This window comes from Salmo trutta, unplaced genomic scaffold (assembly GCF_901001165.1).
Source record: "Salmo trutta unplaced genomic scaffold, fSalTru1.1, whole genome shotgun sequence".
Lineage (NCBI taxonomy): Eukaryota > Metazoa > Chordata > Actinopteri > Salmoniformes > Salmonidae > Salmo > Salmo trutta.
The window spans coordinates 285,400-312,789 of NW_021822543.1; the positions used below are offsets into that span (position 1 = coordinate 285,400).

The 27,390-nt window shown below is 47.7% G+C and overlaps 1 protein-coding gene across 1 annotated transcript in view; it reads right to left on the minus strand.

Annotated features, from left to right (window-relative positions):
- Positions 1-215: 215 nt before the first annotated feature.
- The window catches only part of diaph3 (diaphanous-related formin 3), a 66,442-nt gene continuing 39,267 nt past the window's right edge, over positions 216-27,390 (minus strand). Inside the window, exons 2-4 of the mRNA XM_029744120.1 lie at positions 22,552-22,584; positions 13,961-14,131; positions 216-686 (exon numbers count right to left, since the gene is read on the minus strand). Coding sequence (XP_029599980.1) covers positions 216-686; positions 13,961-14,131; positions 22,552-22,584 — 675 coding nt within the window. The remainder of the gene's footprint in view (positions 687-13,960; positions 14,132-22,551; positions 22,585-27,390) is intronic.

The following is a 27,390-nucleotide window of genomic DNA, read 5'->3' on the forward strand; positions in this document are numbered from 1 at the left end:
CACACAGTCCCTAGCCCCCCCCCACACACACACACACACTGTCCCCCCAGCCCCACGCCACTGTCCCCCCAGCCCCACGCCACTGTCCCCCCAGCCCCACGCCACTGTCCAACCCAGCCCCACGCCACTGTCCAACCCAGCCCCACGCCACTGTCCAACCCAGCCCCACGCCACTGTCCAACCCAGCCCCACGTCACTGTCCCCCCAGCCCCGCGTCACTGTCCCCCCAGCCCCGCGTCACTGTCCCCCAGCCCCGCGCCACTGTCCCCCAGCCCCGCGCCACTGTCCCCCCAGCCCCGCGCCACTGTCCCCCCAGCCCCGCGCCACTGTCCCCCAGCCCCGCCCCACTGTCCCCCAGCCCCGCGCCACTGTCCCCCAGCCCCGCCCCACTGTCCCCCAGCCCCACTGTCCCCCAGCCCCACGCCACTGTCCCCCAGCCCCACGCCACTGTCCCCCAGCCCCACGCCACTGTCCCCCAGCCCCACGCCACTGTCCCCCAGCCCCACGCCACTGTCCCCCAGCCCCACGCCACTACAAGCCTCAGTTCCCCACCACATTATGAACAGTAATTCTCCACCTACTGTTTTGGAGGCTGTAACGATGTACTGGATAACCATCTCTCTCTTGGTGGTCAGATCTTTCTCTCTCAGAGGAGCCTTCTTGTCCTCATTCAGGTTCATATCCTCCTGGGAGAGAGAGAGAGAGGTGTAGAGAGAGAGGTGTAGAGAGAGAGGTGTAGAGAGAGAGGTGTAGAGAGAGAGGGAGGTGTAGAGAGAGGGAGAGATAAATATACGTTAGGCAGGTTTAATAGTTGAAGCCCACTCTGAGCAGTGGTCTCCCAGTAACAGAGCTGAACTGGTGAAACATTAAAGGTAATGTTAGAGCCCTGAGTAGGATCCACCCTGTACATCTGGTGTAAACATCTCCATGTTAGAGTCCTGAGTAGGATCCACCCTGTACATCTGGTGTAAACATCTCCGTGTTAGAGCCCTGAGTAGGATCCACCCTGTACATCTGGTGTAAACATCTCCGTGTTAGAGCCCTGAGTAGGATCCACCCTGTACATCTGGTGTAAACATCTCCATGTTAGAGCCCTGAGTAGGATCCACCCTGTACATCTGGTGTAAACATCTCCGTGTTAGAGCCCTGAGTAGGATCCACCCTGTACATCTGGTGTAAACATCTCCGTGTTAGAGTCCTGAGTAGGATCCACCCTGTACATCTGGTGTTAACATCTCCGTGTTAGAGCCCTGAGTAGGATCCACCCTGTACATCTGGTGTAAACATCTCCATGTTAGAGCCCTGAGTAGGATCCACCCTGTACATCTGGTGTAAACATCTCCACGTTAGAGCCCTGAGTAGGATCCACCCTGTACATCTGGTGTAAACATCTCCGTGTTAGAGCCCTGAGTAGGATCCACCCTGTACATCTGGTGTAAACATCTCCACGTTAGAGCCCTGAGTAGGATCCACCCTGTACATCTGGTGTAAACATCTCCACGTTAGAGCCCTGAGTAGGATCCACCCTGTACATCTGGTGTAAACATCTCCATGTTAGAGCCCTGAGTAGGATCCACCCTGTACATCTGGTGTAAACATCTCCATGTTAGAGCCCTGAGTAGGATCCACCCTGTACATCTGGGGTAAACATCTCCATGTTAGAGCCCTGAGTAGGATCCACCCTGTACATCTGGTGTAAACATCTCCATGTTGATCTCTTTAACTAGAAAAACCTCTCAGTTATTACTGGGAAATCCACAGGCTTTTAAAAAAGGTTCAACAAAATTGTCTTGACATTTCATTCATCTTCCCACTTTAAAAAGCATATTGGATTAAAACCTAACACCTGAGTGTAGTTAATGAACGAGCTGTAAATCCGAATTAAAAGGCCATATCATTAATTGCCTTTATCTTTTCAAAAAGAGCATCGCGGAGGTATAACCGTAGAATTCCATATGAAATCCTTATTTAACAGGATCTCTGTGGGTGTCCGTCTGACAGACAGACCACTTGTTGTTCCATTTGTCCCATCCTTCAGGAAGTCAAAAGAAAGTCATTCCGTATAAAATGGAAACGTGATTGGACTTTATGGAAACAGCCAGCGTGAAAAGAGAAGAGAGATCCATACTGCATCCCAAAATGGCAGCGTGTTCCCTATATAGCGCCCCATAGGGCTCAGGTCTGAAGTAGTGCACTATATAGGGAATAGGGTCTAAAGTAGTGCACTATATAGGGAATAGGGTCTAAAGTAGTGCACTATGTAGGGACTAGGGTCTAAAGTAGTGCACTATGTAGGGAATAGGGTGCCATAGGGCTCTGGTCTAAAGTAGTGCACTATATAGGGACTAGGGTCTAAAGTAGTGCACTATGTAGGGAATAGGGTGCCATTTGGGATGGGACCCAGTGTTGTAACGTCCTGACTGTGTGATGGCCTGTTCTCTTGAGGCCTTGGCTGCATGGAAAGGTGACATTGACAGTGGTAGATACAGGCAACAGAGACGTTACAGAGAGAGAGACAACAGCCCAGAGAGGTTACAGAGAGAGAGACAACTGCCCAGAGAGGTTACAGAGAGAGAGACAACAGCCCAGAGAGGTTACAGAGAGAGAGACAACAGCCCAGAGAGGTTACAGAGAGAGAGACAACAGCCCAGAGAGGTTACAGAGAGAGAGACAACAGCCCAGAGAGGTTACAGAGAGAGAGACAACAGCCCAGAGAGGTTACAGAGAGAGAGACAACAGCCCAGAGAGGTTACAGAGAGAGAGACAACAGCCCAGAGACGTTACAGAGAGAGAGACAACAGCCCAGAGACGTTACAGAGAGACAGACAACAGCCCAGAGACGTTACAGAGAGACAGACAACAGCCCAGAGACGTTACAGAGAGACAACAGCCCAGAGACGTTACAGAGAGAGACAACAGCCCAGAGACGTTACAGAGAGAGACAACAGCCCAGAGACGTTACAGAGAGAGACAACAGCCCAGAGACGTTACAGAGAGACAACAGCCCAGAGACGTTACAGAGAGAGACAACAGCCCAGAGACGTTACAGAGAGAGACAACAGCCCAGAGACGTTACAGAGAGAGACAACAGCCCAGAGACGTTACAGAGAGACAACAGCCCAGAGACGTTACAGAGAGACAACAGCCCAGAGACGTTACAGAGAGACAACAGCCCAGAGACGTTACAGAGAGAGACAACAGCCCAGAGACGTTACAGAGATACAGATTGAATCTTAAAAAAGCTCTATTCCCCAAATAGTGCACTAGCTTTGACCAGAGATTATGGGGCTTTGATCTAAAGTAGTGCACTATATAGGGAATAGGTTGCCATTTGGGACCCTATGTTACTTTGAGTGATTGAAGTGAAAAATACAGTTTGAAATGTTCCACGTGGATGGTAAAGTGTGGTCATTTTGATGAAGCCAACATGGATGGAGAGAGTTGGAGACAGATGTTTTAGCTTCTGTAGGGTAGGGGGCAGTATTTTGACGTCCGGATGAAAGGCGTGCCCAAATTAAACTGCCTGCTACTCAGGCTCAGAAGCTAGGATATGCATATTATTAGATTTGGATAGAAAACACTCTGAAGTTTCTAAAACTGCTTGAATGATGTCTGTGAGTACAACAGAACTCATATGGCAGGCAAAAACCTGAGAAAAATCCAACCAGGAAGTGGGAAATCTGAGGGTTGTAGTTTTTTCAAGTGATTGCCTATTGCCTATACAGTGACTTAGGGTTCATTTTGCACTTCCTAAGGCTTTTACTAGATGTCAACAGTCTTTAGAACATTGTTCAGGCTTCTACTGTGAATTTGAAGCGAACAAGAGGGCCTGGTGTCAGATGAGTGAGGAAATGACATGAGCTCAGAGGCGCGCGCTCACGTGAGTGTGAGCTGTGTTCCTTTTCTTTTCTGAATTCATTGGAATTGTCCGGTTGGAATAGTACTGAAGATTTATGTTAAAAACATCCTAAAGATTGATGCTATACATCGTTTGACATAGTTCTACGAACATAAATATAACTTTTTTTGACTTTTCGTCGTGACATTTTTGCGCGCTTCCTGCATTTGGAGTAGTGGACTGAACGCGCGAACAAAAAGGAGGTTTTTAGACATAAATGATGGACTTTATCGAACAAAACAAACATTTATTGTGGACCTGGCATTCTGATGAAGATCAAAGGTAAGTGAATATATATGAATATTATTTCTGAGTTTTATTGACTCCACAAAATGGCGGGTTTGGTTAAGTGTCTGAACACTGTACTCAGATTATTGCAAAGTGTGCTTTCGCTGTAAAGTTTTTTTTAAATCTGACACAGCGGTTGCATTAAGGAGAGGTGCATCTATAAATCTTTGAATTACAGTTTAATATTTTATTAACGTTTATGATGATTTCAGTAAATTGATGTGCTCATTCACCGGAAGTTTTGGGAGGCAAAACATTTCTGAACATTACACGCCAATGTAAAATGGGTTTTTTGGATATAAATATGAACTTTATCAAGCAAAACATACATGTATTGTGTAACATGAAGTCCTATGAGTGCCATCTGATAAAGATCAAAGGTTAGTGATTAATTTTAGCTGTATTTCTGGTTTTTGTGACGCCTCTCCTTGCTTGGAAAATGGCAGTGTTGTTTTTCTTGTCAAGGTGATGTCCTAACGTAATCTAATGCAATGCTTTTGCCGTAAAGCCTTTTTGAAATCGGACAATGTGGTTGGGTTAAGGAGAAGTGTATCTTTAAAATGGGATATAATAGTTGTATATTTGAATTATGAGATTTTTGTTGTTTTGAATTTGGCGCCCTGCTATTTCACTGGCTGTTGAATAGTGTGTCCCGCAGGTGGGACGGTCACGTCCCAAATACCCCAGAGAGGTTAAATATTGGTTGTTATTTCTATTCATTTAAAAAAATATATATATTTGAAATTCAGTTAAGTGTCATTTTTCAGATACACTGATGTTTTTAGAAGTAATTATTTAGTTTAAAGTGCTGCACCTAGAATGTCTCCTATATGTAGAAGCTAGGTGAACTGCAACAGCACTAGCTTGTGTTCAAAACAAATCCCCCCCCCCCCAACACATGCATCCCATTTCCTCATAACATGGAGACTCCCCCCCCCATCCCATTTCCCCGTAACATGGTGGAGACTCACGCTTGAGCCTTTCACTGTTGGTCAGCAGTAAAAACACTATTTTTCCTGATTCAGATGGTACAATGATTCCCTGTTGGTCAGCAGTAAAAACACTATTTTTCCTGATTCAGATGGTACAATGATTCCCTGTTGGTCAGCAGTAAAAACACTATTTTTCCTGATTCAGACGGTACAATGATTCCCTGTTGGTCAGCAGTAAAAACACTATTTTTCCTGATTCAGACGGTACAATGATTCCCTGTTGGTCAGCAGTAAAAACACTATTTTTCCTGATTCAGACGGTACAATGATTCCCTGTTGGTCAGCAGTAAAAACACTATTTTTCCTGATTCAGATGGTACAATGATTCCCTGTTGGTCAGCAGTAAAAACACTATTTTTCCTGATTCAGATGGTACAATGATTCCCTGCACCTTCTAGTGCTCGTTTTCTCACCAACTGAAACTGAGCAAACAGTGTAATGACCCAGCGATTTCTACATTGGCCACTTGACCCAATTTCCACTGGAGATAACACGGCCACATTCAAAACAGCTTCCCCATTTTGACAACAGCTGCCGGTCCAGAGGGAGAAATTAATAGGCACATTTCACAGCCAAGCACAACACTATGTTATACTGTGAAACTATTATGCAGATATATTAATGGACAATTTCCGAAATTACAAACATTTATATTTTATTTTTATATTATTTAGTTTCAGTTTCACGGACGGAATTAAGCCTGTGTGTGAGAGGCTAGAAACCATTTATGGGTTGTACAGTTTCAGAAATTAGCATTTTTTAAATGCAGACCATCAACAACAACAAAAAATTGTAGTTTTAAAACCATTTTGCTTGCGTTTCATAGTGAATGTCAGTGCGTTTTTGCTTCAGATTGATCAGGGGCGTGCAACTTAGGGCAGTCCCCAACAACAACAACAAAAAATCTTGGTCGACCTAGAGTCATCTGATCTTTAGACCAATCGATTGGTCGAAATGTTTAAACGTGTATTTTTCCATATATAGACGTACCCTGTGTGTCAACTGTATATTGATACTGAGCATGTCTGATGCTTTAAGCACTTACACGAAATTGACACAAATGACTCAAGAGGGAGCCAGAGATCAATATAGCCTAACCAGAAGGAAAAACATGTCCCTGACCCCCCTCCTCCGCTGCTGCAGGCCTTCACAGATTCTGCCATTAGGCTCCTGTAGTTGCCGGTAACAGGCTACTACACCAGCGGTCGACAACCTTTTCCATTTGGAGTGTTATCCAAGTTATCCGACCATTTCTACTGATCTGCGTGCCAGTTATGATCTTAATATCATCATTTTCATGGAACCATTTTATTTCATTTATAATAAAAAGTCTTCATATCTCAAAATCAATGTCATGTGATCGATCAAAATCATATCCAAATAACAAATCTAGAAGGAACTTCTACTGCCGAATACGTAGAAATAGCCGACATAAACCCTACAGATGAAAACATTGCAGCCTGCAGGTAGAAAATATCCTGATAAAAAATAAATATCCTATGAATCACAATGGCTACACATGGCCTGACTGCAAGGAACTTGAAACATTATCAACTATTAACTTGTGTCGGGTCTGAAGCTCCTTGAAACATCAACTATTATCTTGTGTCTGGTCTGAAGCTCCTTGAAACATTATCAACTATTAACTTGTGTCTGGTCTGAAGCTCATACTAGCTAACTTGCTACATTGTATAGAATATTCTGGGCCCTTCAAGAGTTTCTCCCTCAAGTGAGCTCCATACAGACAGACATCGCTGTAGACCATTTGGGTAATGGATAACAAGTAATCAGGTAGAATTATTCTATAGTTTCCACCGGATCAGAGCATTACGTTTTCTCCCTTTCACTCTGAGTGGTTATGGAAAGACAGTGAGCTGGAAAGGTATTTTAAATGAGCTATGTTGAGGATATATTGTCATTCTCAATATATTTAAAAACAGACTCTGTTTACTTGCTGTTTTGAGATGAAGAAAAAACTACTTTGAGGAGCTCCACAGTGATGGTGAGTTAAGACCATCAGAAATACAAATCAGATCCCCAAATGGACACATTTATAGACCTACTTCTATGTGTAATCAGGGCCAGGTAGCCTATAGACCTACTTCTATGTGTAATCAGGGCCAGGTAGCCTATAGACCTACTTCTATGTGTAATCAGGGCCAGGTAGCCTATAGACCTACTTCTATGTGTAATCAGGGCCAGGTAGTCTATAGACCTACTTCTATGTGTAATCAGGGCCAGGTAGCCTATAGACCTACTTCTATGTGTAATCAGGCCAGCTAGTCTATAGACCTACTTCTATGTGTAATCAGGGCCTCCACAATGGATGAGTCCACTGAGACAGGCCTCCACAATGGATGAGTCCACTGAGACAGGCCTCCACAATGGATGAGTCCACTGAGACAGGTCTCCACAATGGATGAGTCCAGTCAGGCAGGCGTGAATCAGACAGGTGAACAATTATCTCTCTGCGTTTACAAAATGCAGCAAGATATTTTTCTGTGTTTCATCTTTCATTTTCTGCGTGAAAAATGAAAAATCCTGCGGTAACACATACAGGTAGACAGAGAGTTGATGTAGACAGCAGTAGTAGTAGTGGGTAAACTTCCACAACAACCAGGAGCGCTGAAGCACGAGGATAAACCTCCTGCTATTTTGGTAACGTAGCTTCCACGTTACGGCAGAGACTCTGTGTGAGAGATACGTTACGGCAGAGACTCTGTGTGAGAGATACGTTACGGCAGAGACTCTGTGTGAGAGATACGTTACGGCAGAGACTGTGTGAGAGAGGCGTTACGGCAGAGACTGTGTGTGAGAGATACGTTACGGCAGAGACTCTGTGTGAGAGATACGTTACGGCAGAGACTCTGTGTGAGAGATACGTTACGGCAGAGACTCTGTGTGAGAGATACGTTACGGCAGAGACTCTGTGTGAGAGATACGTTACGGCAGAGACTCTGTGTGAGAGATACGTTACAGCAGAGACTCTGTGTGAGAGAGGCGTTACAGCAGAGACGTTATAGCAGAGTGCTCATCTCAATGGACACGGTCGCGCGGTTTCACTTTTGTTACCGCCTGTCAAAGTGTGTTGCATTCTGGGGATCCAAAACGTCCTGACTTGCGCCTAAATGTCGACTGCATGAAACTTTAACAGAAATCATGTGATCAATGGTCATGAAGTTGACTACAATCGACCGCAAGGTTTCATCCATCATCTTGCAGCCATCGCCTGCATTGTGGGAAGCTCTATTGTCCACCAATCATCAGGCTGTTTTTGTTTGAGGCTCTATTGTCCACCAATCAACAGGCTGTTTTTGTTTGAGGCTCTATTGTCCACCAATCATCAGGCTGTTTTTGTTTGAGGCTCTATTGTCCACCAATCATCAGGCTGTTTTTGTTTGAGGCTCTATTGTCCACCAATCATCAGGCTGTTTTTGTTTGAGGCTCTATTGTCCACCAATCATCAGGCTGTTTTTGTTTGAGGCTCTATTGTCCACCAATCATCAGGCTGTTTTTGTTTGAGGCTCTATTGTCCACCAATCATCAGGCTGTTTTTGTTTGAGGCTCTATTGTCCACCAATCATCAGGCTGTTTTTGTTTGAGGCTCTATAGTCAACCAATCATCAGGCTGTTTTTGTTTGAGGCTCTATAGTCAACCAATCATCAGGCTGTTTTTGTTTGAGGCTCTATAGTCAACCAATCCTCAGGCTGTTTTTGTTTGAGGCTCTATTGTCAACCAATCAACAGGCTGTTTTTGTTTGAGGCTCTACGGTCAACCAATCAACAGGCTGTTTTTGTTTGAGGCTCTATTGTCCACCAATCATCAGGCTGTTTTTGTTTGTCCCAGGAGAACGTGACCAAAGACACGACAAACAGGGACCAATTTGCTGTGATGTGTACAGTAAACGTTTCCACATAAATATGATATTTCAGGCTCTCTAATTAATTGTAAAACGTATAAATGATGATTTCAATATGTGAGTGTGTGATATAAAAGGGGTTAGAAACACGTTTATTTCCGACATTATAAAGAAAATATTTGATAAACAACGACAACACTGCCATGTTGATCTGAGCCTTGCAGTTGGAAATCTACCGATTCACCTCCCTGGACTTCACTCCTCTACACTACAACGCTTTATCCTTACTAGTCAATATCTGCAGCGCTGCTCGCTGAGTCTCCCTGTTTAAATTATAAACATCAACCTCGACGTGACCCGTCAGATTCAGAAACTTAAACCTGATTAGGAAAATAAAATGCATGAACACCTCATTGACAACTAGAACGGAAACAGAATTCATTATGGTTTTTTATTTTTGTTTCGTTTTGGAGTCAAAGATGGTTTCAGTTGTTTGTTTGTTAATTTATTTATATTTTTTCCATTATCTTTTGTTTTTGTTTACTATAATAACCTTGTCACACACACACACAGTGTCACACACACACACACACACACACACACACACACACACAGTCCAGCTCTCTTTCAACAGCGTGTCATCAGAATTGTTATGGCGCTTCCTCCTGTGTAATGTCTGGTCTCCATGGGCAACGGTCCAATCATTCTCTAATAGATAGCACTAGGCTGGGATTGGATAGATTAGGAAGAGAGGAAGGAGGAGGAGGAGGAGGAGGAGGAGGAGGAGGAGGAGGAGGAGGAGAGGTAGAGGAGGAGAGGTAGAGGAGGAGGAGGAGGAGGAGGAGGAGAGGTAGAGGTGAGAAAGAGACGAAGGATTAAACTATATCCATGTCAGCTAGCGAGGTGAGAGAACCCGGAGCTCTGAAGACGTGTGTGGTGTGTGTAGGTGTGTAGTGTGTGTGTGTAGGTGTGTAGTGTGTGTGTGTAGGTGTGTGTAGGTGTGTGTAGGTGTGTAGGTGTGTAGTGTGTGTAGGTGTGTAGGTGTGTAGGTGTGTAGGTGTGTAGGTGTGTGGTGTGTGTGTGTGTGTGTGTGTGTGTGTGTGTGTGGTGTGTGGGTGTGTGGTGTGTGGGTGTGTAGTGTGTATTGTGTGGTGTGTAGTGTGTAGTGTGTAGTGTGTGTGTGTGTGGTGTGTGTGTAGTGTGTGGTGTGTGTGGTGTGTGTGTAGTGTGTGTGTGTAGTGTGTGTGTGGTGTGTGGTGTGTGGGTGTGGTGTGTGGTGTGTGTGTGGTGTGTGGGTGTGTGGGTGTGTGGGTGTGTAGTGTGTGGTGTGTGGTGTGTAGTGTGTGGTGTGTGGTGTGTGGTGTGTAGTGTGTAGTGTGTAGTGTGTAGTGTGTAGTGTGTGGTGTGTAGTGTGTAGTGTGTAGTGTGTGTAGTGTGTGTGTGTAGTGTGTGTAGTGTGTGTGTGTAGTGTGTGTGTGTGTGTAGTGTGTGGTGTGTGGTGTGTGGTGTGTGGGTGTGTGGGTGTGTGGGTGTGTGGGTGTGTAGTGTGTGGTGTGTAGTGTGTAGTGTGTAGTGTGTAGTGTGTAGTGTGTGGTGTGTAGTGTGTAGTGTGTGGTGTGTGGTGTGTGTGGTGTGTGTGTAGTGTGTGTGTGTGTGTGGTGTGTGGTGTGTGGTGTGTGGTGCGTGGTGTGTAGTGTGTAGTGTGTGTGGTGTGTGTGTAGTGTGTGTGTGGTGTGTGGTGTGTGGTGTGTGGTGTGTGGTGTGTGGTGTGTGTGGTGTGTGTGGTGTGTGTGGTGTGTGTGGTGTGTGTGTAGTGTGTGTGTGTGTGTGTGTAGTGTGTGTGTGTGTGGTGTGTGGGTGTGTAGTGTGTAGTGTGTGGTGTGTAGTGTGTGGTGTGTAGTGTGTGGTGTGTAGTGTGTGGTGTGTAGTGTGTGGTGTGTAGTGTGTAGTGTGTAGTGTGTGTAGTGTGTGGGTGTGTAGTGTGTGGTGTGTAGTGTGTAGTGTGTGGTGTGTGGTGTGTAGTGTGTGGTGTGTGGTGTGTGGTGTGTAGTGTGTAGTGTGTAGTGCGTGGTGTGTGTAGTGTGTGTGTGTAGTGTGGTGTGTGGTGTGTGGTGTGTGGTGCGTGGTGCGTGGTGCGTGGTGCGTGCGTGTGGTGTGTGCGTGTGGTGTGTGGTGCGTGCGTGCGGTGTGTGCGTGCGGTGTGTGCGTGCGGTGTGTGCGTGCGGTGTGTGTGGTGTGTGGTGTGTGGTGCGTGGTGTGTGTGTGGTGCGTGGTGCGTGGTGCGTGGTGCGGTGTGTGCGTGCGTGGTGTGTGTGGTGCGTGGTGCGTGGTGCGTGGTGCGTGGTGCGTGGTGCGTGGTGCGTGGTGTGTGCGTGTGTGGTGTGTCTAAAGATGAAAGTTATCCTCCACGACGGTGTCGCTGTGGGGAGAGGTCAGCTTGGCCTCTTTACAGGAAGCAACTGACCAGTCAATGGAAAGTGGGCTGTTCTGTAACTGGCCTTGAAAGCCTCTCCTTATGGAATCAATAGGTGCATCTCTTCACTGGCAAAACGGCCTCCAGCCTTCATTTAGCCAACACTGTCTGAGGGATTCAAGTGCTCTGCTTCCACTGAAACCTGTGGGCTTTTTAAACCAGATCACAGTCATGTAACCTTCTTCTGTTCCTTCTCATTACAGTCATGTGGAGGAACGGGCAGGACATCAACTATCGGCGTTGTCCCCGTCACCTCTCCGCGGCAGAGCTGTGTGAGTCCCTACCGGCAGGGACGTCCTTGTCCCATCGTGATCTAGCGCCTCCTGTGGCGGGTCGGGCGCCTCCTGTGGCGGGCCGGGCGCCTTGGTGCGGCTGGCTTCCAGGTTAAGCGGACATTGTGTCAAGAAGCAGTGCAGCTTGGTTGGGTTGTGTTTCTAGGTTGAGCCACCAAGGGTGCTTCCCAAATGGCACCCTATTCCCTACTTTAGACTTCTCAAAAAGTCTAAAGTAGTGCGCGATATTAAAAGTTGCTATTTAGGACCCATCCCATTTGAGCAAGTCAATCTTCAAAAGGCAGCAGCAGACAGAGCCACCACACAAACCAGGTCATCCTGGGTGACATTATCTTTCAGGATTTCACTCCAATGGCACCCTATTCCCTACGTAGTGCCCTACTTGTGACCAGAGCCCTATGGGTCATAGAACACTAAAAACTTACAGGAAATAGGATTCCATTTGGAACGCAGCGCCAACAGTTCCGTTGCCGAGGGAGACGAGCGTTTTAAATAACCCCCCCCCCCCCCACCCCACAGGAACACTAGGTGAGAGGTCAAGAGGTCAGGGAGAAACTGACATCTTTATGAAACTTTATAATTGGATGTTCTTTTGAAGACAACAAAATGGATGAAGAGGGGTTCTGCCCATTGGATGGGCTGATGGGATATTCTCTACTTTTCAAAGTGGAAATGTCGAAGGCACCGTAACCGAGTCTGTAGAATGAACACCTTTGTCGTTTCCCTGACTAACAAATGTAACTGTCAGCATGACCACGACGCTGCAAAGACCCCAGTTTGGGGTTTTTTGAAAACTTTATCACGGGAGGTTTATTGGAGTACAGAAACAAAATGGAGGACCAGACCAAGAGATGTTGTCACTATAATTGGATGTTCTTTTGAATGAAATGTCTCTCCTTTTGAAGAGAGGAAAGGTATAAAAACCACAATGCAAGACACCTTGCACAGAAAATGGAAATGTGTCTGTCTGCAGGAGCAGGAAGCTTCAGAGACGTAGCGAAGCATACAAGCGTTTAATAACAAGCTGATGTAAAACGTGCTGCCATGTTGAAATACCACAATCCTAAATGTCCTCTCATCCCGTAGTGAAAACTGTGACCTGTGGAATTACAATGGATCCCATTTTAAAAAAAAACTGACAGACTGTGTTCCACTATTGACTCCAGCCTGTATCCCCCATAACACCTCCCTGAGGGCGGTCAGAACAGAGGATGTACCGGTATGTATTTTCAATGTGAAACTGTCAGTATGTCTGACTCTGAGAAAATGCCCTGCAGCACGATAACATACCATCATATTCTCAACTACACACACACAGAGACACAGAGACACAGAGACACAGAGACACAGAGAGACAGAGAGACAGAGACACAGAGACACAGAGACACAAAGAGAGAGAGACACAAAGAGAGAGAGACACAAAGAGAGAGAGACACAAAGAGAGAGAGACACAAAGAGAGAGAGACAGAGAGACAGAGAGACAGAGAGAGACAGAGAGAGACAGAGAGAGACAGAGAGAGACAGAGAGAGACAGAGACAGAGAGAGACAGACAGAGACAGAGACAGAGAGAGACACAGACAGAGAGAGAGAGACACAGACAGAGAGAGAGAGACACAGACAGAGAGAGAGAGACACAGACAGAGAGAGAGAGAGACACAGACAGAGAGAGAGAGAGACACAGACAGAGAGAGAGAGAGACACAGACAGAGAGAGAGAGACACAGACAGAGAGAGAGAGACACAGACAGAGAGAGAGAGAGACACAGACAGAGAGAGAGAGACACAGACAGAGAGAGAGAGAGACACAGAGAGAGAGACATAGACAGAGAGAGACACAGACAGAGAGAGACACAGACAGAGAGAGACACAGACAGAGAGACACAGACAGAGAGAGACACAGACAGAGAGAGACACAGACAGAGAGAGACAGACAGAGAGAGACACAGACAGAGAGAGACACAGACAGAGAGAGACACAGACAGAGAGAGACACAGACAGAGAGAGACACAGAGAGAGAGAGACACAGAGAGAGAGAGACACAGAGAGAGAGAGACACAGAGAGAGAGAGACACAGAGAGACACAGACAGAGAGAGAGAGAAAGAGAGAGAGAGAGACAGACACAGACAGACAGACACCTTATCCATCCATCACCTACCATCATCTTCTCGAAGAGGCCCAGTATCTCCTTCTCTGAGGTGATCTTGGAGGACAGGTCCTCAAAGTCAGCGGAGGAGGACCATTCAGACGAGGAGGAGTGTTTGACGTGGGGGAGGTGAGGACGTTCTTTCTTACTGCCCGGGATACGGATACTGGCAAACCTGTCCAGCTGGGGAGCACACCGACAGGGACAGGACAGGCAAGTCAATAAAGACCAAAATGTTGTCATAAAACAAGGTCACGGACCTACTGACAGACGAAGCTGTTAGACACATCAAGGCTGAAGGTTAAGACAGGCCTGATGGTTAACGACAGGTGTTAGTGAAGCTGTGACAAACTGACATACATCAACATGGAACAACACAGGGGAAACATCGCCTAAAGAAAAATGAATAGAGAGCCTGAAATGGATTAGAGGGACTAAAAACATATAAAATAAGGAAAAAACATGTAAGTGGCAGTAAAGTAACTCTGCATTAAACCAGGACAGCACAATGTCAGAGCTGTTTTCATACTGGTCCTGGAGTCCCTGACCTTACTGTGGTCCTGGAGTCCCTGACCTTACTGTGGTCCTGGAGTCCCTGACCTTACTGTGGTCCTGGAGTCCCTGACCTTACTGTGGTCCTGGAGTCCCTGACCTTACTGTGGTCCTGGAGTCCCTGACCTTACTGTGGTCCTGGAGTCCCTGACCTTACTGTGGTCCTGGAGTCCCTGACCTTACTGTGGTCCTGGAGTCCCTGACCTTACTGTGGTCCTGGAGTCCCTGACCTTACTGTGGTCCTGGAGTCCCTGACCTTACTGTGGTCCTGGAGTCCCTGACCTTACTGTGGTCCTGGAGTCCCTGACCTTACTGTGGTCCTGGAGTCCCTGACCTTACTGTGGTCCTGGAGTCCCTGACCTTACTGTGGTCCTGAAGTCCCTGACCTTACTGTGGTCCTGGAGTCCCTGACCTTACTGTGGTCCTGGAGTCCCTGACCTTACTGTAGTCCTGGAGTCCCTGACCTTACTGTGGTCCTGACCTTACTGTGGTCCTTGGTTATAACGGAGAAAGTATTAATATTCACATACAGTATGTTACCTACATAATATCTCATGTTCTGAAACTGGAGCACGAGCCAAACAACCAGACTGACTGTACAGGCAGACTAGATTCATTCTGGTTACTGCTGGAGGAGGAACAACAACCAGACTGACTGTACAGGCAGACTAGATTCATTCTGGTAACTGCTGGAGGAGAAACAACAACCAGACTGACTGTACAGGCAGACTAGATTCATTCTGTTACTGCTGGAGGAGAAACAAGAGGGAAACATCTGAGATGTAAATCATGATTTATCTAACAGGATTATTACATTAAACAGATGTTTGTTTTATCACTGTTGCTGCAGCCAGAGAGGAGCAGAGACTGAGATCAGGGTGGGAAACTAACAGTGGCTGGTGGACGCCCAAATTACCAGACCCCCTCCACCAGGACCCCCCTCCACCAGGCCCCCCTCCACCACCAGGCCCCCCCTCCTCTAGCCCCCCACCTCCACCAGGCCCCCCACCTCCACCAGGCCCCCCACCTCCACCAGCCCCCCCACCTCCACCAGCCCCAATTTCTAATATAGACAAATAACAGAAAACGCATGCACATGTTTTGTCATGTTAAAACACACTGTTGGTTTTTTAGCGTGTGGGACTTTGATTTGAACTGTGGGACCACTCAACAATGTGTCTTGCTAAGTATATAGACATTCTACCAGCCAATGAGAAAATGGACCAGCATTTGGCTGGAGGCTGGCGTTAATTTCCCACCCTGATTGAGATATTAGACAGAGAGAAAGAGAGGAGGGTGAAATGGTTGGTTTTCAGCCTTATCATTAGAGCAGAAGCAGCATGCAGGGCCTGATGCTGGCTGACCAACGACAGATGTATCAGACTTGGGGTAGTCAGTCAGTCAGAGTCAGAGTCAGTCAGTCAGTCAGTCAGTCAGTCAGTCAGTCAGTCAGTCAGAGAGTCAGAGAGTCAGAGAGACAGAGAGACAGAGAGACAGAGAGACAGAGAGACAGAGAGACAGACAGACAGACAGACAGACAGACAGACAGACAGACAGACAGACAGACAGACAGACAGACAGACAGACAGACAGACAGACTCCCTTCATCAGTGGTACCAAGTACAACATCCCTGAAGCTCAACACTATCATTCACCCCGTCTGTCTCCGCTAGAGAGCACTCAACGCTGTGCCCTGTGACGTGTGTGTGTGTGTGTGTGTGTGTCACTCAAATACCCTACAAGACAGACAGCAGCCATAACCCCTAAACCAGTGTATCCTATACTGACAGTATAATACACTATAACACTTAGTGACCCCCATAATAATACACTAACACTTAGTGACCCCCATAATAACACACCATTACACTTAGTGACCCCCATAATAACACACTATAACACTTAGTGACCCCCATAATAATACACTATAACACTTAGTGACCCCCATAATAACACACTATAACACTTAGTGACCCCCATAATAATACACTATAACACTTAGTGACCCCCATAATAACACACTATAACACTTAGTGACCCCATAATAATACACTATAACACTTAGTGACCCCCATAATAACACACTATAACACTTAGTGACCCCCATAATAATAGACTATAACACTTAGTGACCCCATAATAATACACTATAACACTTAGTGACCCCCATAATAACACACTATAACACTTAGTGACCCCCATAATAATACACTATAACACTTAGTGACCCCATAATAACACTATAACACTTAGTGACTCCCATAATAATAGACTATAACACTTAGTGACCCCCATAATAACACACTATAACACTTAGTGACCCCCATAATAACACACCATTACACTTAGTGACCCCCATAATAACACACCATTACACTTAGTGACCCCCATAATAATAGACTATAACACTTAGTGCCCCCCATAATAATAGACTATAACATTTAGTGACCCCCATAATAATACACTATAACACTTAGTGACCCCCATAATAACACACCATTACACTTAGTGACCCCCATAATAATAGACTATAACACTTAGTGACCCCCATAATAATACACTATAACACTTAGTGACCCCCATAATAATACACCATAACACTTAGTGACCCCCATAATACCACACCATTACACTTAGTGACCCCCATAATAATAGACTAACACTTAGTGACCCCCATAATAACACACTATAACACTTAGTGACCCCCATAATAATAGACTATAACACTTAGTGACCCCATAATAACACACTATAACACTTAGTGACCCCCATAATAATACACTATAACACTTAGTGACCCCCATAATAGACTATAACACTTACTGACCCCCATAATAATACACCATTACACTTAGTGACCCCCATAATAATACACTATAACACTTAGTGACCCCCATAATAACACACTAACACTTAGTGACCCCCATAATAATACACTATAACACTTAGTGACCCACTAAGTATGGATGGCTGGCAGGATTTTAACACTTTAGAATGTGTTTTTCCCTCTTCTCTCTGTACATCATCAGCATCTCTATTGGCTGTACACAAGGCCTCCACTATTAACAGTCTCTGTTCTGTTTCTGTTCATCCTCAGTGTGTGTTTGTTTTGGAGTCAAGCATCTCTATTGACTGTACAAAAGGACTTCATTATTAACAGTCTCTGTTCTGTTTCTGTTCATCCTCAGTGTGTGTTTGGAGTCAAGCATCTCTATTGACTGTACAAAAGGCCTCCATTATTAACAGTCTCTGTTCTCGTTCTGTTTATCCTCCTGTTTATCGTCAGTGTGTGTTTGTTTGGAGTCAAGCATCTCTATTGACTGTACAAAAGGCCTCCATTATTAACAGTCTCTGTTCTCGTTCTGTTTATCCTCCTGTTTATCGTCAGTGTGTGTTTGTTTGGAGTCAAGCATCTCTACTGACTGTACAAAAGGCCTCCATTATTAACAGTCTCTGTTCTGTTTCTGTTCATCCTCAGTGTGTGTTTGATTGGAGTCAAGCATCTCTATTGACTGTACAAAAGGACTTCATTATTAACAGTCTCTGTTCTGTTTCTGTTTATCGTCAGTGTGTTTGATTGGAGTCAAGCATCTCTATTGACTGTACAAAAGGACTTCATTATTAACAGTCTCTGTTCTGTTTCTGTTTATCGTCAGTGTGTTTGATTGGAGTCAAGCATCTCTATTGACTGTACAAAAGGCCTCCATTATTAACAGTCTCTGTTCTCTTTATCGTCCTGTTCATCGTCAGTGTGTGTTGTGTTTGTTTGGAATCAAGCGCTAGTGTTTGAGCTGGGGTTTAGCAGCGTTGTTCGCTCTGCAGGAAACATGCCGAGATCACTGCCTCTGATTAGACGATTCGGTTTCCCCCCCTCGGCACAAACAGACACAGATCGTCGTCACGCCAATCGATTCACAAGATAGGATAAAAGATGGAAAGAATAGCAAAGAGGACAGAAAATTACACGGATTTGGAGAAAAAAAATGTTTAGAGCAAGAGGGTTTTAGGAGAGGGGAGGAGAGAAATCAAAGGATTTCGCTTGGTTGAAACATTGTTATTGAGGAAGGGAAGGAGGGAAAGAGGAGGGGCAGGGAGAAGGACAGAGGCAAACAAATTGAGAAGGAACATTTTTTATGAAAGAGGGTCTAATAAGAGAAGCAGGAGGGAGGGAGGAAGGAAGGAAGGAAGGGAGGGAGGAAGGGAGGGAGGGAGGGAGGAAGGAAGGGAAATAACTAAATTGAGGGAGGGAGGGAGGGAGGGAGGGAGGGAGGGATGGAGGGAGGGAGGGAGGGAGGGAGGGAGGGAGGGAGGGAGGGAGGGAGGGAGGGAGGGAGTGGAAACTGTTGCTAAATGAAATTCCAGTAGCATTTCAAGGCCGGCCATGATGGCGTCGTCGCAGCCAGAGGACTGTCAGTGGATTGGATAGGGCTGGCTCAGCACCACCTGCCAGTGGATTGGATAGGGCTGGCTCAGCACCACCTGTCAGTGGATTGGATAGGGCTGGCTCAGCACCACCTGCCAGTGGATTGGCTGGGCTGGCTCAGCACCACCTGCCAGTGGATTGGCTGGGCTGGCTCAGCACCACCTGCCAGTGGATTGGATAGGGCTGGCTCAGCACCACCTGCCAGTGGATTGGATAGGGCTGGCTCAGCACCACCTGTCAGTGGATTGGCTGGGCTGGCTCAGCACCACCTGTCAGTGGATTGGATAGGGCTGGCTCAGCACCACCTGCCAGTGGATTGGCTGGGCTGGCTCAGCACCACCTGTCAGTGGATTGGATAGGGCTGGCTCAGCACCACCTGTCAGTGGATTGGCTGGGCTGGCTCAGCACCACCTGTCAGTGGATTGGATAGGGCTGGCTCAGCACCACCTGTCAGTGGATTGGATAGGGCTGGCTCAGCACCACCTGTCAGTGGATTGGATAGGGCTGGCTCAGCACCACCTGCCAGTGGATTGGATAGGGCTGGCTCAGCACCACCTGTCAGTGGATTGGCTGGGCTGGCTCAGCACCACCTGCCAGTGGATTGGCTGGGCTGGCTCAGCACCACCTGTCAGTGGATTGGATAGGGCTGGCTCAGCACCACCTGTCAGTGGATTGGATAGGGCTGGCTCAGCACCACCTGTCAGTGGATTGGATAGGGCTGGCTCAGCACCACCTGCCAGTGGATTGGATAGGGCTGGCTCAGCACCACCTGCCAGTGGATTGGCTGGGCTGGCTAAGCACCACCTGCTGCATTGTGTTGTGCAGAAAGACGTTGTTGGGTACTACGGATCAACAATACATGTATCTACGGTCAAGATGCTATTAAATAGCAGTCCTGTGGAACATTATAGACCTAACAGGGAAGAGGGTCAGACAGAGAGCCAGGATAGAAGCAGAACATTCAGACAAACTGTTGAATCTGTCCTCAACAAATTCTATTAGGCAACACGGGGAATTGAGATCTGTATGGTTTTAAATGGTCTTCACTGTCAAGAACAGCTGTTCATGTACAATCATTTAGCTTTCCTCAGGTGCTTCCCAAATGGCTCCCTATTACCTGAATACTGTAGTGCACTACTTTTCACCAGAGCCTTACTATGAGCCTAGGGTCAAAAGTAGGGCACTACATAGGGAATAAGGTGCCATTTGAACTCATAAACCACCGCTCAGCACTGCGACCGCCGACCACCTAATTCTATAAGTCATGCTTCCCCTCCAGCAGAACAGGACATGACAAGGATCCACTCCAATGACAGGCTTCACACTCAAACTGATCTGCATATCACAAACCCTGACTGACACCACATGCACTCTGTTAGATGCTTGTCAATGGAAATAACATAGCAGTCAGGGCTCATTCAAACAGACAGGGAGAGACGCAGACGGGCGGGGAGAGACGCAGACAGGCGGGGAGAGACGCAGACAGGCGGGCGGGGAGAGACGCAGACAGGCGGGCGGGGAGAGACGCAGGCAGACAGGCGGGGAGAGACGCAGGCAGACAGGCGGGGAGAGACGCAGGCAGACAGGCGGGGAGAGACGCAGGCAGACAGGCGGGGAGAGACGCAGGCAGACAGGCGGGGAGAGACGCAGGCAGACAGGCGGGGAGAGACGCAGGCAGACGGGCGGGGAGAGACGCAGGCAGACAGGCGGGGAGAGACGCAGGCAGACAGGCGGGGAGAGACGCAGGCAGACAGGCGGGGAGAGACGCAGGCAGACAGGCGGGGAGAGACGCAGGCAGACAGGCGGGGAGAGACGCAGGCAGACAGGCGGGGAGAGACGCAGGCAGACAGGCGGGGGAGAGACGCAGGCAGGCAGGGGGGGAGAGACGCAGGCAGACAGGCGGGGAGAGACGCAGGCAGACAGGCGGGGAGAGACGCAGGCAGACAGGCGGGGAGAGACGCAGGCAGACAGGCGGGGAGAGACGCAGGCAGACAGGCGGGGAGAGACGCAGGCAGACAGGCGGGGAGAGACGCAGACAGACAGGCGGGGAGAGACGCAGACGGGCGGGGAGAGACGCAGACAGGCGGGCGGGGAGAGACGCAGACAGGCGGGCGGGGAGAGACGCAGACAGGCGGGCGGGGAGAGACGCAGGCAGACTGGCGGGGAGAGACGCAGGCAGACAGGCGGGGAGAGACGCAGACAGACAGGCGGGGAGAGACGCAGACAGACAGGCGGGGAGAGACGCAGGCAGACAGGCGGGGAGAGACGCAGACAGACAGGCGGGGAGAGACGCAGACAGGCGGGCGGGGAGAGACGCAGACAGGCGGGCGGGGAGAGACGCAGACAGGCGGGCGGGGAGAGACGCAGACAGGCGGGCGGGGAGAGACGCAGACAGGCGGGCGGGGAGAGACGCAGACAGGCGGGCGGGGAGAGACGCAGACAGGCGGGCGGGGAGAGACGCAGACAGGCGGGCGGGGAGAGACGCAGACAGGCGGGCGGGGAGAGACGCAGACAGGCGGGCGGGGAGAGACGCAGACAGGCGGGGGGGAGAGACGCAGACAGGCGGGCGGGGAGAGACGCAGACAGGCGGGCGGGGAGAGACGCAGACAGGCGGGCGGGGAGAGACGCAGACAGGCGGGCGGGGAGAGACGCAGACAGGCGGGCGGGGAGAGACGCAGACAGGCGGGCGGGGAGAGACGCAGACAGGCGGGCGGGGAGAGACGCAGACAGGCGGGCGGGGAGAGACGCAGACAGGCGGGCGGGGAGAGAAGCAGACAGGCGGGCGGGGAGAGAAGCAGACAGGCGGGCGGGGAGAGAAGCAGACAGGCGGGCGGGGAGAGAAGCAGACAGGCGGGCGGGGAGAGAAGCAGACAGGCGGGCGGGGAGAGAAGCAGACAGGCGGGCGGGGAGAGACGCAGACAGGCGGGCGGGGAGAGAAGCAGACAGGCGGGCGGGGAGAGAAGCAGACAGGCGGGCGGGGAGAGAAGCAGACAGGCGGGCGGGGAGAGACGCAGACAGGCGGGCGGGGAGAGACGCAGACAGGCAGGGAGAGACGCAGACAGGCAGGGAGAGACGCAGACAGGCAGGGAAGATTGCACTGCAGAGTGTCAGGAAGCATACTGCTTGTTACCTGAGACATACTGTAGAAACACTACTTAGTTGGTACACACAACATGTTGTTAGTGGAGAGAGAGAGACAGAGAGAGAGACAGAGAGAGAGACAGAGAGAGAGACAGAGAGAGAGACAGAGAGAGAGAGAGACAGAGAGAGAGAGAGACAGAGAGAGAGAGAGAGAGAGACAGAGAGAGAGAGAGAGACAGAGAGAGAGACAGAGAGAGAGACAGAGAGAGAGAGAGAGAGACAGAGAGAGAGACAGAGAGAGAGACAGAGAGAGAGACAGAGAGAGAGAGAAATGTGGGTTCGTACATGAGCCTCCGATGTTGGTCTGTTATGGGAGCATCACTACTGTAGTCTGGAAACTGAACAAACATGCCATTAGTAAAGAAAGAGCAGGAAAAGAACGAGGGTTATGTACAATAGAACAGACAAGGTGACAGAGAGTGGGAAGAGGGAGGCAAACAGGAGACGAGACTGAATTCTGAAAGAGAGAAATAAGTAGTAGTCTTACCACATCATCCTTAATGTTTTTAACGTGTAAATGCTAGAGGTGGGGGGGGGGAGAAAAATAAACACATATCAGGATATGAAACAATTATATACACTGAAGAAAAAAACTAAATACAAAATAAATATCTAAATTCAAGATAATCAATCAAGAAGTTAAAAGTGCATATCACTTCAGTTTTTAGAGCAATCAAATCAAAATGAAAGAAAACTCAAATCAATAAATCAAAAAGTCAGAAATGTAGCGAATTAATTTCAGTTTTTAGACCAACAAAATCAAGGTGAGGACAACAGTTAAAAAGACAGCATGTTGCTGAGTTAATATGATGTCACTCCTCAGGTCATTATCAGCACGGTGCTGAGTTAATATGATGTCACTCCTCAGGTCATTATCAGCACGGTGCTGAGTTAATATGATGTCACTCCTCAGGTCATTATCAGCACGGTGCTGAGTTAATATGATGTCACTCCTGAGGTCATTATCAGCACGGTGCTGAGTTAATATGATGTCACTCCTCAGGTCATTATCAGCACGGTGCTGAGTTAATATGATGTCACTCCTCAGGTCATTATCAGCACGGTGCTGAGTTAATATGATGTCACTCCTGAGGTCATTATCAGCACGGTGCTGAGTTAATATGATGTCACTCCTGAGGTCATTATCAGCACGGTGCTGAGTTAATATGTCGTCACTCCTCAGGTCATTATCAGCACGGTGCTGAGTTAATATGATGTCACTCCTCAGGTCATTATCAGCACGGTGCTGAGTTAATATGATGTCACTCCTGAGGTCATTATCAGCACGGTGCTGAGTTAATATGATGTCACTCCTCAGGTCATTATCAGCACGGTGCTGAGTTAATATGATGTCACTCCTCAGGTCATTATCAGCACGGTGCTGAGTTAATATGATGTCACTCCTCAGGTCATTATCAGCACGGTGCTGAGTTAATATGATGTCACTCCTCAGGTCATTATCAGCACGGTGCTGAGTTAATATGATGTCACTCCTCAGGTCATTATCAGCACGGTGCTGAGTTAATATGATGTCCCTCCTCAGGTAGATGAGTCATAGAGACCATGTGAGGATATCATATGACAGAACCAAGCGAGTGAGTTTACAGAGAGAGGAAGAGAGCCTAGAACCGAGCCCTGGAGAACACCAGAGAGAGAACAGGAGAGCCTAGAACCGAGCCCTGGGGAACACCAGAGAGAGAACAGGAGGGCCTAGAACCGAGCCCTGGAGAACACCTGTAATTAGGAGGACCAAGTTGTTTACAAAAAGCATTAGAAAAAAAAAAAAGTTGACATAAAGCTGTTAAGAGAAAAATAGTAAAAGTAAAAATGAGAGAAACATCCACCAGGCTCCAGAGCATTCATCTTGAACCCAGTTTGGGCCGCCAGTAAGATTAATAGGACATGGAAATGTAGAGCTCCATTACCTGGCTGCTGTGAGCCTGTGAGTATAGAGGACATTCTCCGCTAGGTTAAACCCTGATTTCTCACTGGGCCTGCAGAGTGTAAACGCTAGACTCATATTCTCCTCGCGGGGAAAGAGAACACAGACGGAATTCAAACTCCTTAACGCCAATTGTCAGGACTGTGCTAAGGGCTCAGACTAGGCTAGTCTGCTACAGAGACCTAGCCTCTGTAAAGTAAGGCTCTGGTGTGCTGTATACAAAAATCAGGCAATCTAAAAGACTAATCCTATTGTTCCAATGTTCAGCCCCCCTTGGCTTTTACTCAAAATACAATGCACTTAATTGAGGCAAGGGAAATGGATTCTGGTACAGAAAGAACATAAGCAAAACTAACTGGTATACAAAACTCTATTCCACTGTTAAATCCTGTTTGATTTAACCCCTGGTTCTTCAGTTTCACGTCATCTCAGTTTGAGTGCCGTCTGGCATGAGACGAGGACGTCCTATCCAAGACCATCAACACACGTAGAGACGAGGACGTCCTATCCAAGACCATCAACACATGCAGAGACGAGGACGTCCTATCCAAGACCATCAACACACGCAGAGACGAGGACGTCCTATCCAAGACCATCAACACACGCAGAGACGAGGACGTCCTATCCAAGACCATCAACACACGCAGAGACGAGGACGTCCTATCCAAGACCATCAACACACGCAGAGACGAGGACGTCCTATCCAAGACCATCAACACACGCAGAGACGAGGACGTCCTATCCAAGACCAACAACACACGCAGAGACGAGGACGTCCTATCCAAGACCATCAACACACGCAGAGACGAGGACGTCCTATCCAAGACCATCAACACACGCAGAGACGAGGACGTCCTATCCAAGACCATCAACACACGCAGAGACGAGGACGTCCTATCCAAGACCATCAACACACGCAGAGACGAGGACGTCCTATCCAAGACCATCAACATACGCAGAGATGAGGACGTCCTATCCAAGACCATCAACACGCGCAGAGACGAGGACGTCCTATCCAAGACCATCAACACATGCAGAGACGAGGACGTCCTATCCAAGACCATCAACACATGCAGAGACGAGGACGTCCTATCCAAGACCATCAACACATTAACTCAACAATTCCAGACGGAGGTGGGTTTTTTAAAGACGACCACATGGACGTGGTAAAAAAAAAAAAAAGACTGGAACCAATCAACAATTTCCATCTGTGCATGAAAATATTGACAAGGAAAAAGGTTACTATGGTCACCCAGCGCTACAGCAGAGGAGTGTAGCTACGCAGGAGGAACCAGAAGCATCAATCAATACATCAGGTCTATAATTACCATAACATCCACAAGGCAGAGCATAAAACATGTCAACCTGTCAACACAGAGCGCTAATGAGTTTCTAGGATTAACATTTTACAACTTTCCATTTGGAAACAAACTACCTCTCACAAACTAAAGAGAGAGAGAGAGAGAGAGACGAAAGGAGTGGGGAGGGATAGATAGATAAAACTGTGTCTGCCAGCCAGGCAAGAGAGGCAGCCGAGTACCCAAATGTAATATTTCTCTCCCTCAGATCAATTCAACGATTAGCCCAGCGAGTTGAGGAAGAAATATGCGCATATATACATATGACAGGATAATTGGATGCATAATTATTGAACCTAAAAAAGGGAAGGAGTAATTCCTAACTCTGCTTCAGAACACCCACAACCTGACAATTTGCAAAAGACACACTGCAGCACAACGCAGTGGACGTGTCCTCAACGGCACCCGACTCCCCTACATAGTGCACTACTTTTGAACAGAATAGGGTGCTGTTTGGGAAGCTTACCGTAGCTCCGCCCAAGCAGGGCCCTACTTCAGAACCACAAAAAAAAACCCAAGGCAAGTTTTGACAGCAATTATGCATTCAATGTCGTTTTTGTCAACGATCGACTCGACACGGGGGTTTTCAGAATTGCTAGACGTAAATAACCATCACGCGAAACTAAATGTGTAAGCATTCGCTTCAAGTTCTGACAGCTTTTTGTAGTCAACTATATTACACAGCGTCATCAAAGCTTTTCATGGTCCCAAAGTTGGTCCATAATTAGAAAGTTAAACTACTGGCGAGACAGAATGTCCAACTGGGCAGCTTTCAAAGTCGTCTGGAAATATTCCAAATTCATTTTGGTTACTCTCCTATTCCACACGAGAGGCCAATCAGATCATAGAGAAAGCTTGAAGGGAGCCAATCAGCAGTTGAAAGAATATGAATTGGAACCCCACTCTCAAATTTCTAGACAAACCTATGGATGTCTGACCATCCATCCGTGATATCAACACCTAAAACATTTCATACTGGTCAGGTTTCCTTCCCTTTATATTTGACATTACTCAAATATCCAATTAATGGTGACCAATATTGAGAGATCGTGAGGCTGCCCTGACATATCTGAAATTACATGATCAATGTATGTTTAGTGGCCATGAAAAGCATGCAGTTATTTGCTGTAGGTCAGGTCGTTCCCAACGTGTTTTGGCCGACATCCCCATTTTGATATCTGACAGGGGAAAGGGGGGATACCTAGTCAGTTTTGGCCGACATCCCCATTATGATATCTGACAGGGGAAAGGGGGGGATACCTAGTCAGTTTTGGCCTACATCCCCATTTTGATATCTGACAGGGGAAGGGGGGGATACCTAGTCAGTTTTGGCCGACATCCCCATTATGATATCTGACAGGGGAAAGGGGGGGATACCTAGTCAGTTTTGGCCAACATCCCCATTATGATATCTGACAGGGGAAAGGGGGGGATACCTAGTCAGTTTTGGCCGACATCCCCATTATGATATCTGACAGGGGAAAGGGGGGGATACATAGTCAGTTTTGGCCTACATCCCCATTATGATATCTGACAGGGGAAAGGGGGGGATACCTAGTCAGTTTTGGCCGACATCCCCATTATGATATCTGACAGGGGAAAGGGGGGGATACCTAGTCAGTTTTTGCCTACATCCCCATTCTGATATCTGACAGGGGAATGGGGGGGGATACCTAGTCAGTTTTGGCCTACATCCCCATTTTGATATCTGACAGGGGAAAGGGGGGGATACTTAGTCAGTTGTAAAAACTGAAAGCGTTCAACTGAAATGTGTCTTCGTCATTTAACCCAACCCCTCTGAATCAGAGAGGTGAGGGGGGGGGGGGGGGGGGGGCTGCCTTAATCCACATCCACGTCTTCGTTGCCCAGGGAGCAGCGGGTTAACTGCCTTGTTCAGGGGCAGAACGACAGATACCTTGAACATGCAGTTATTTGATGTGGGCCAGGGGATCCCCAAGTGTTTTGGCCCACAACCCCATTTTGATATCTGAAAATCCTCACGACCCCAACCATGTGAAAACAATTA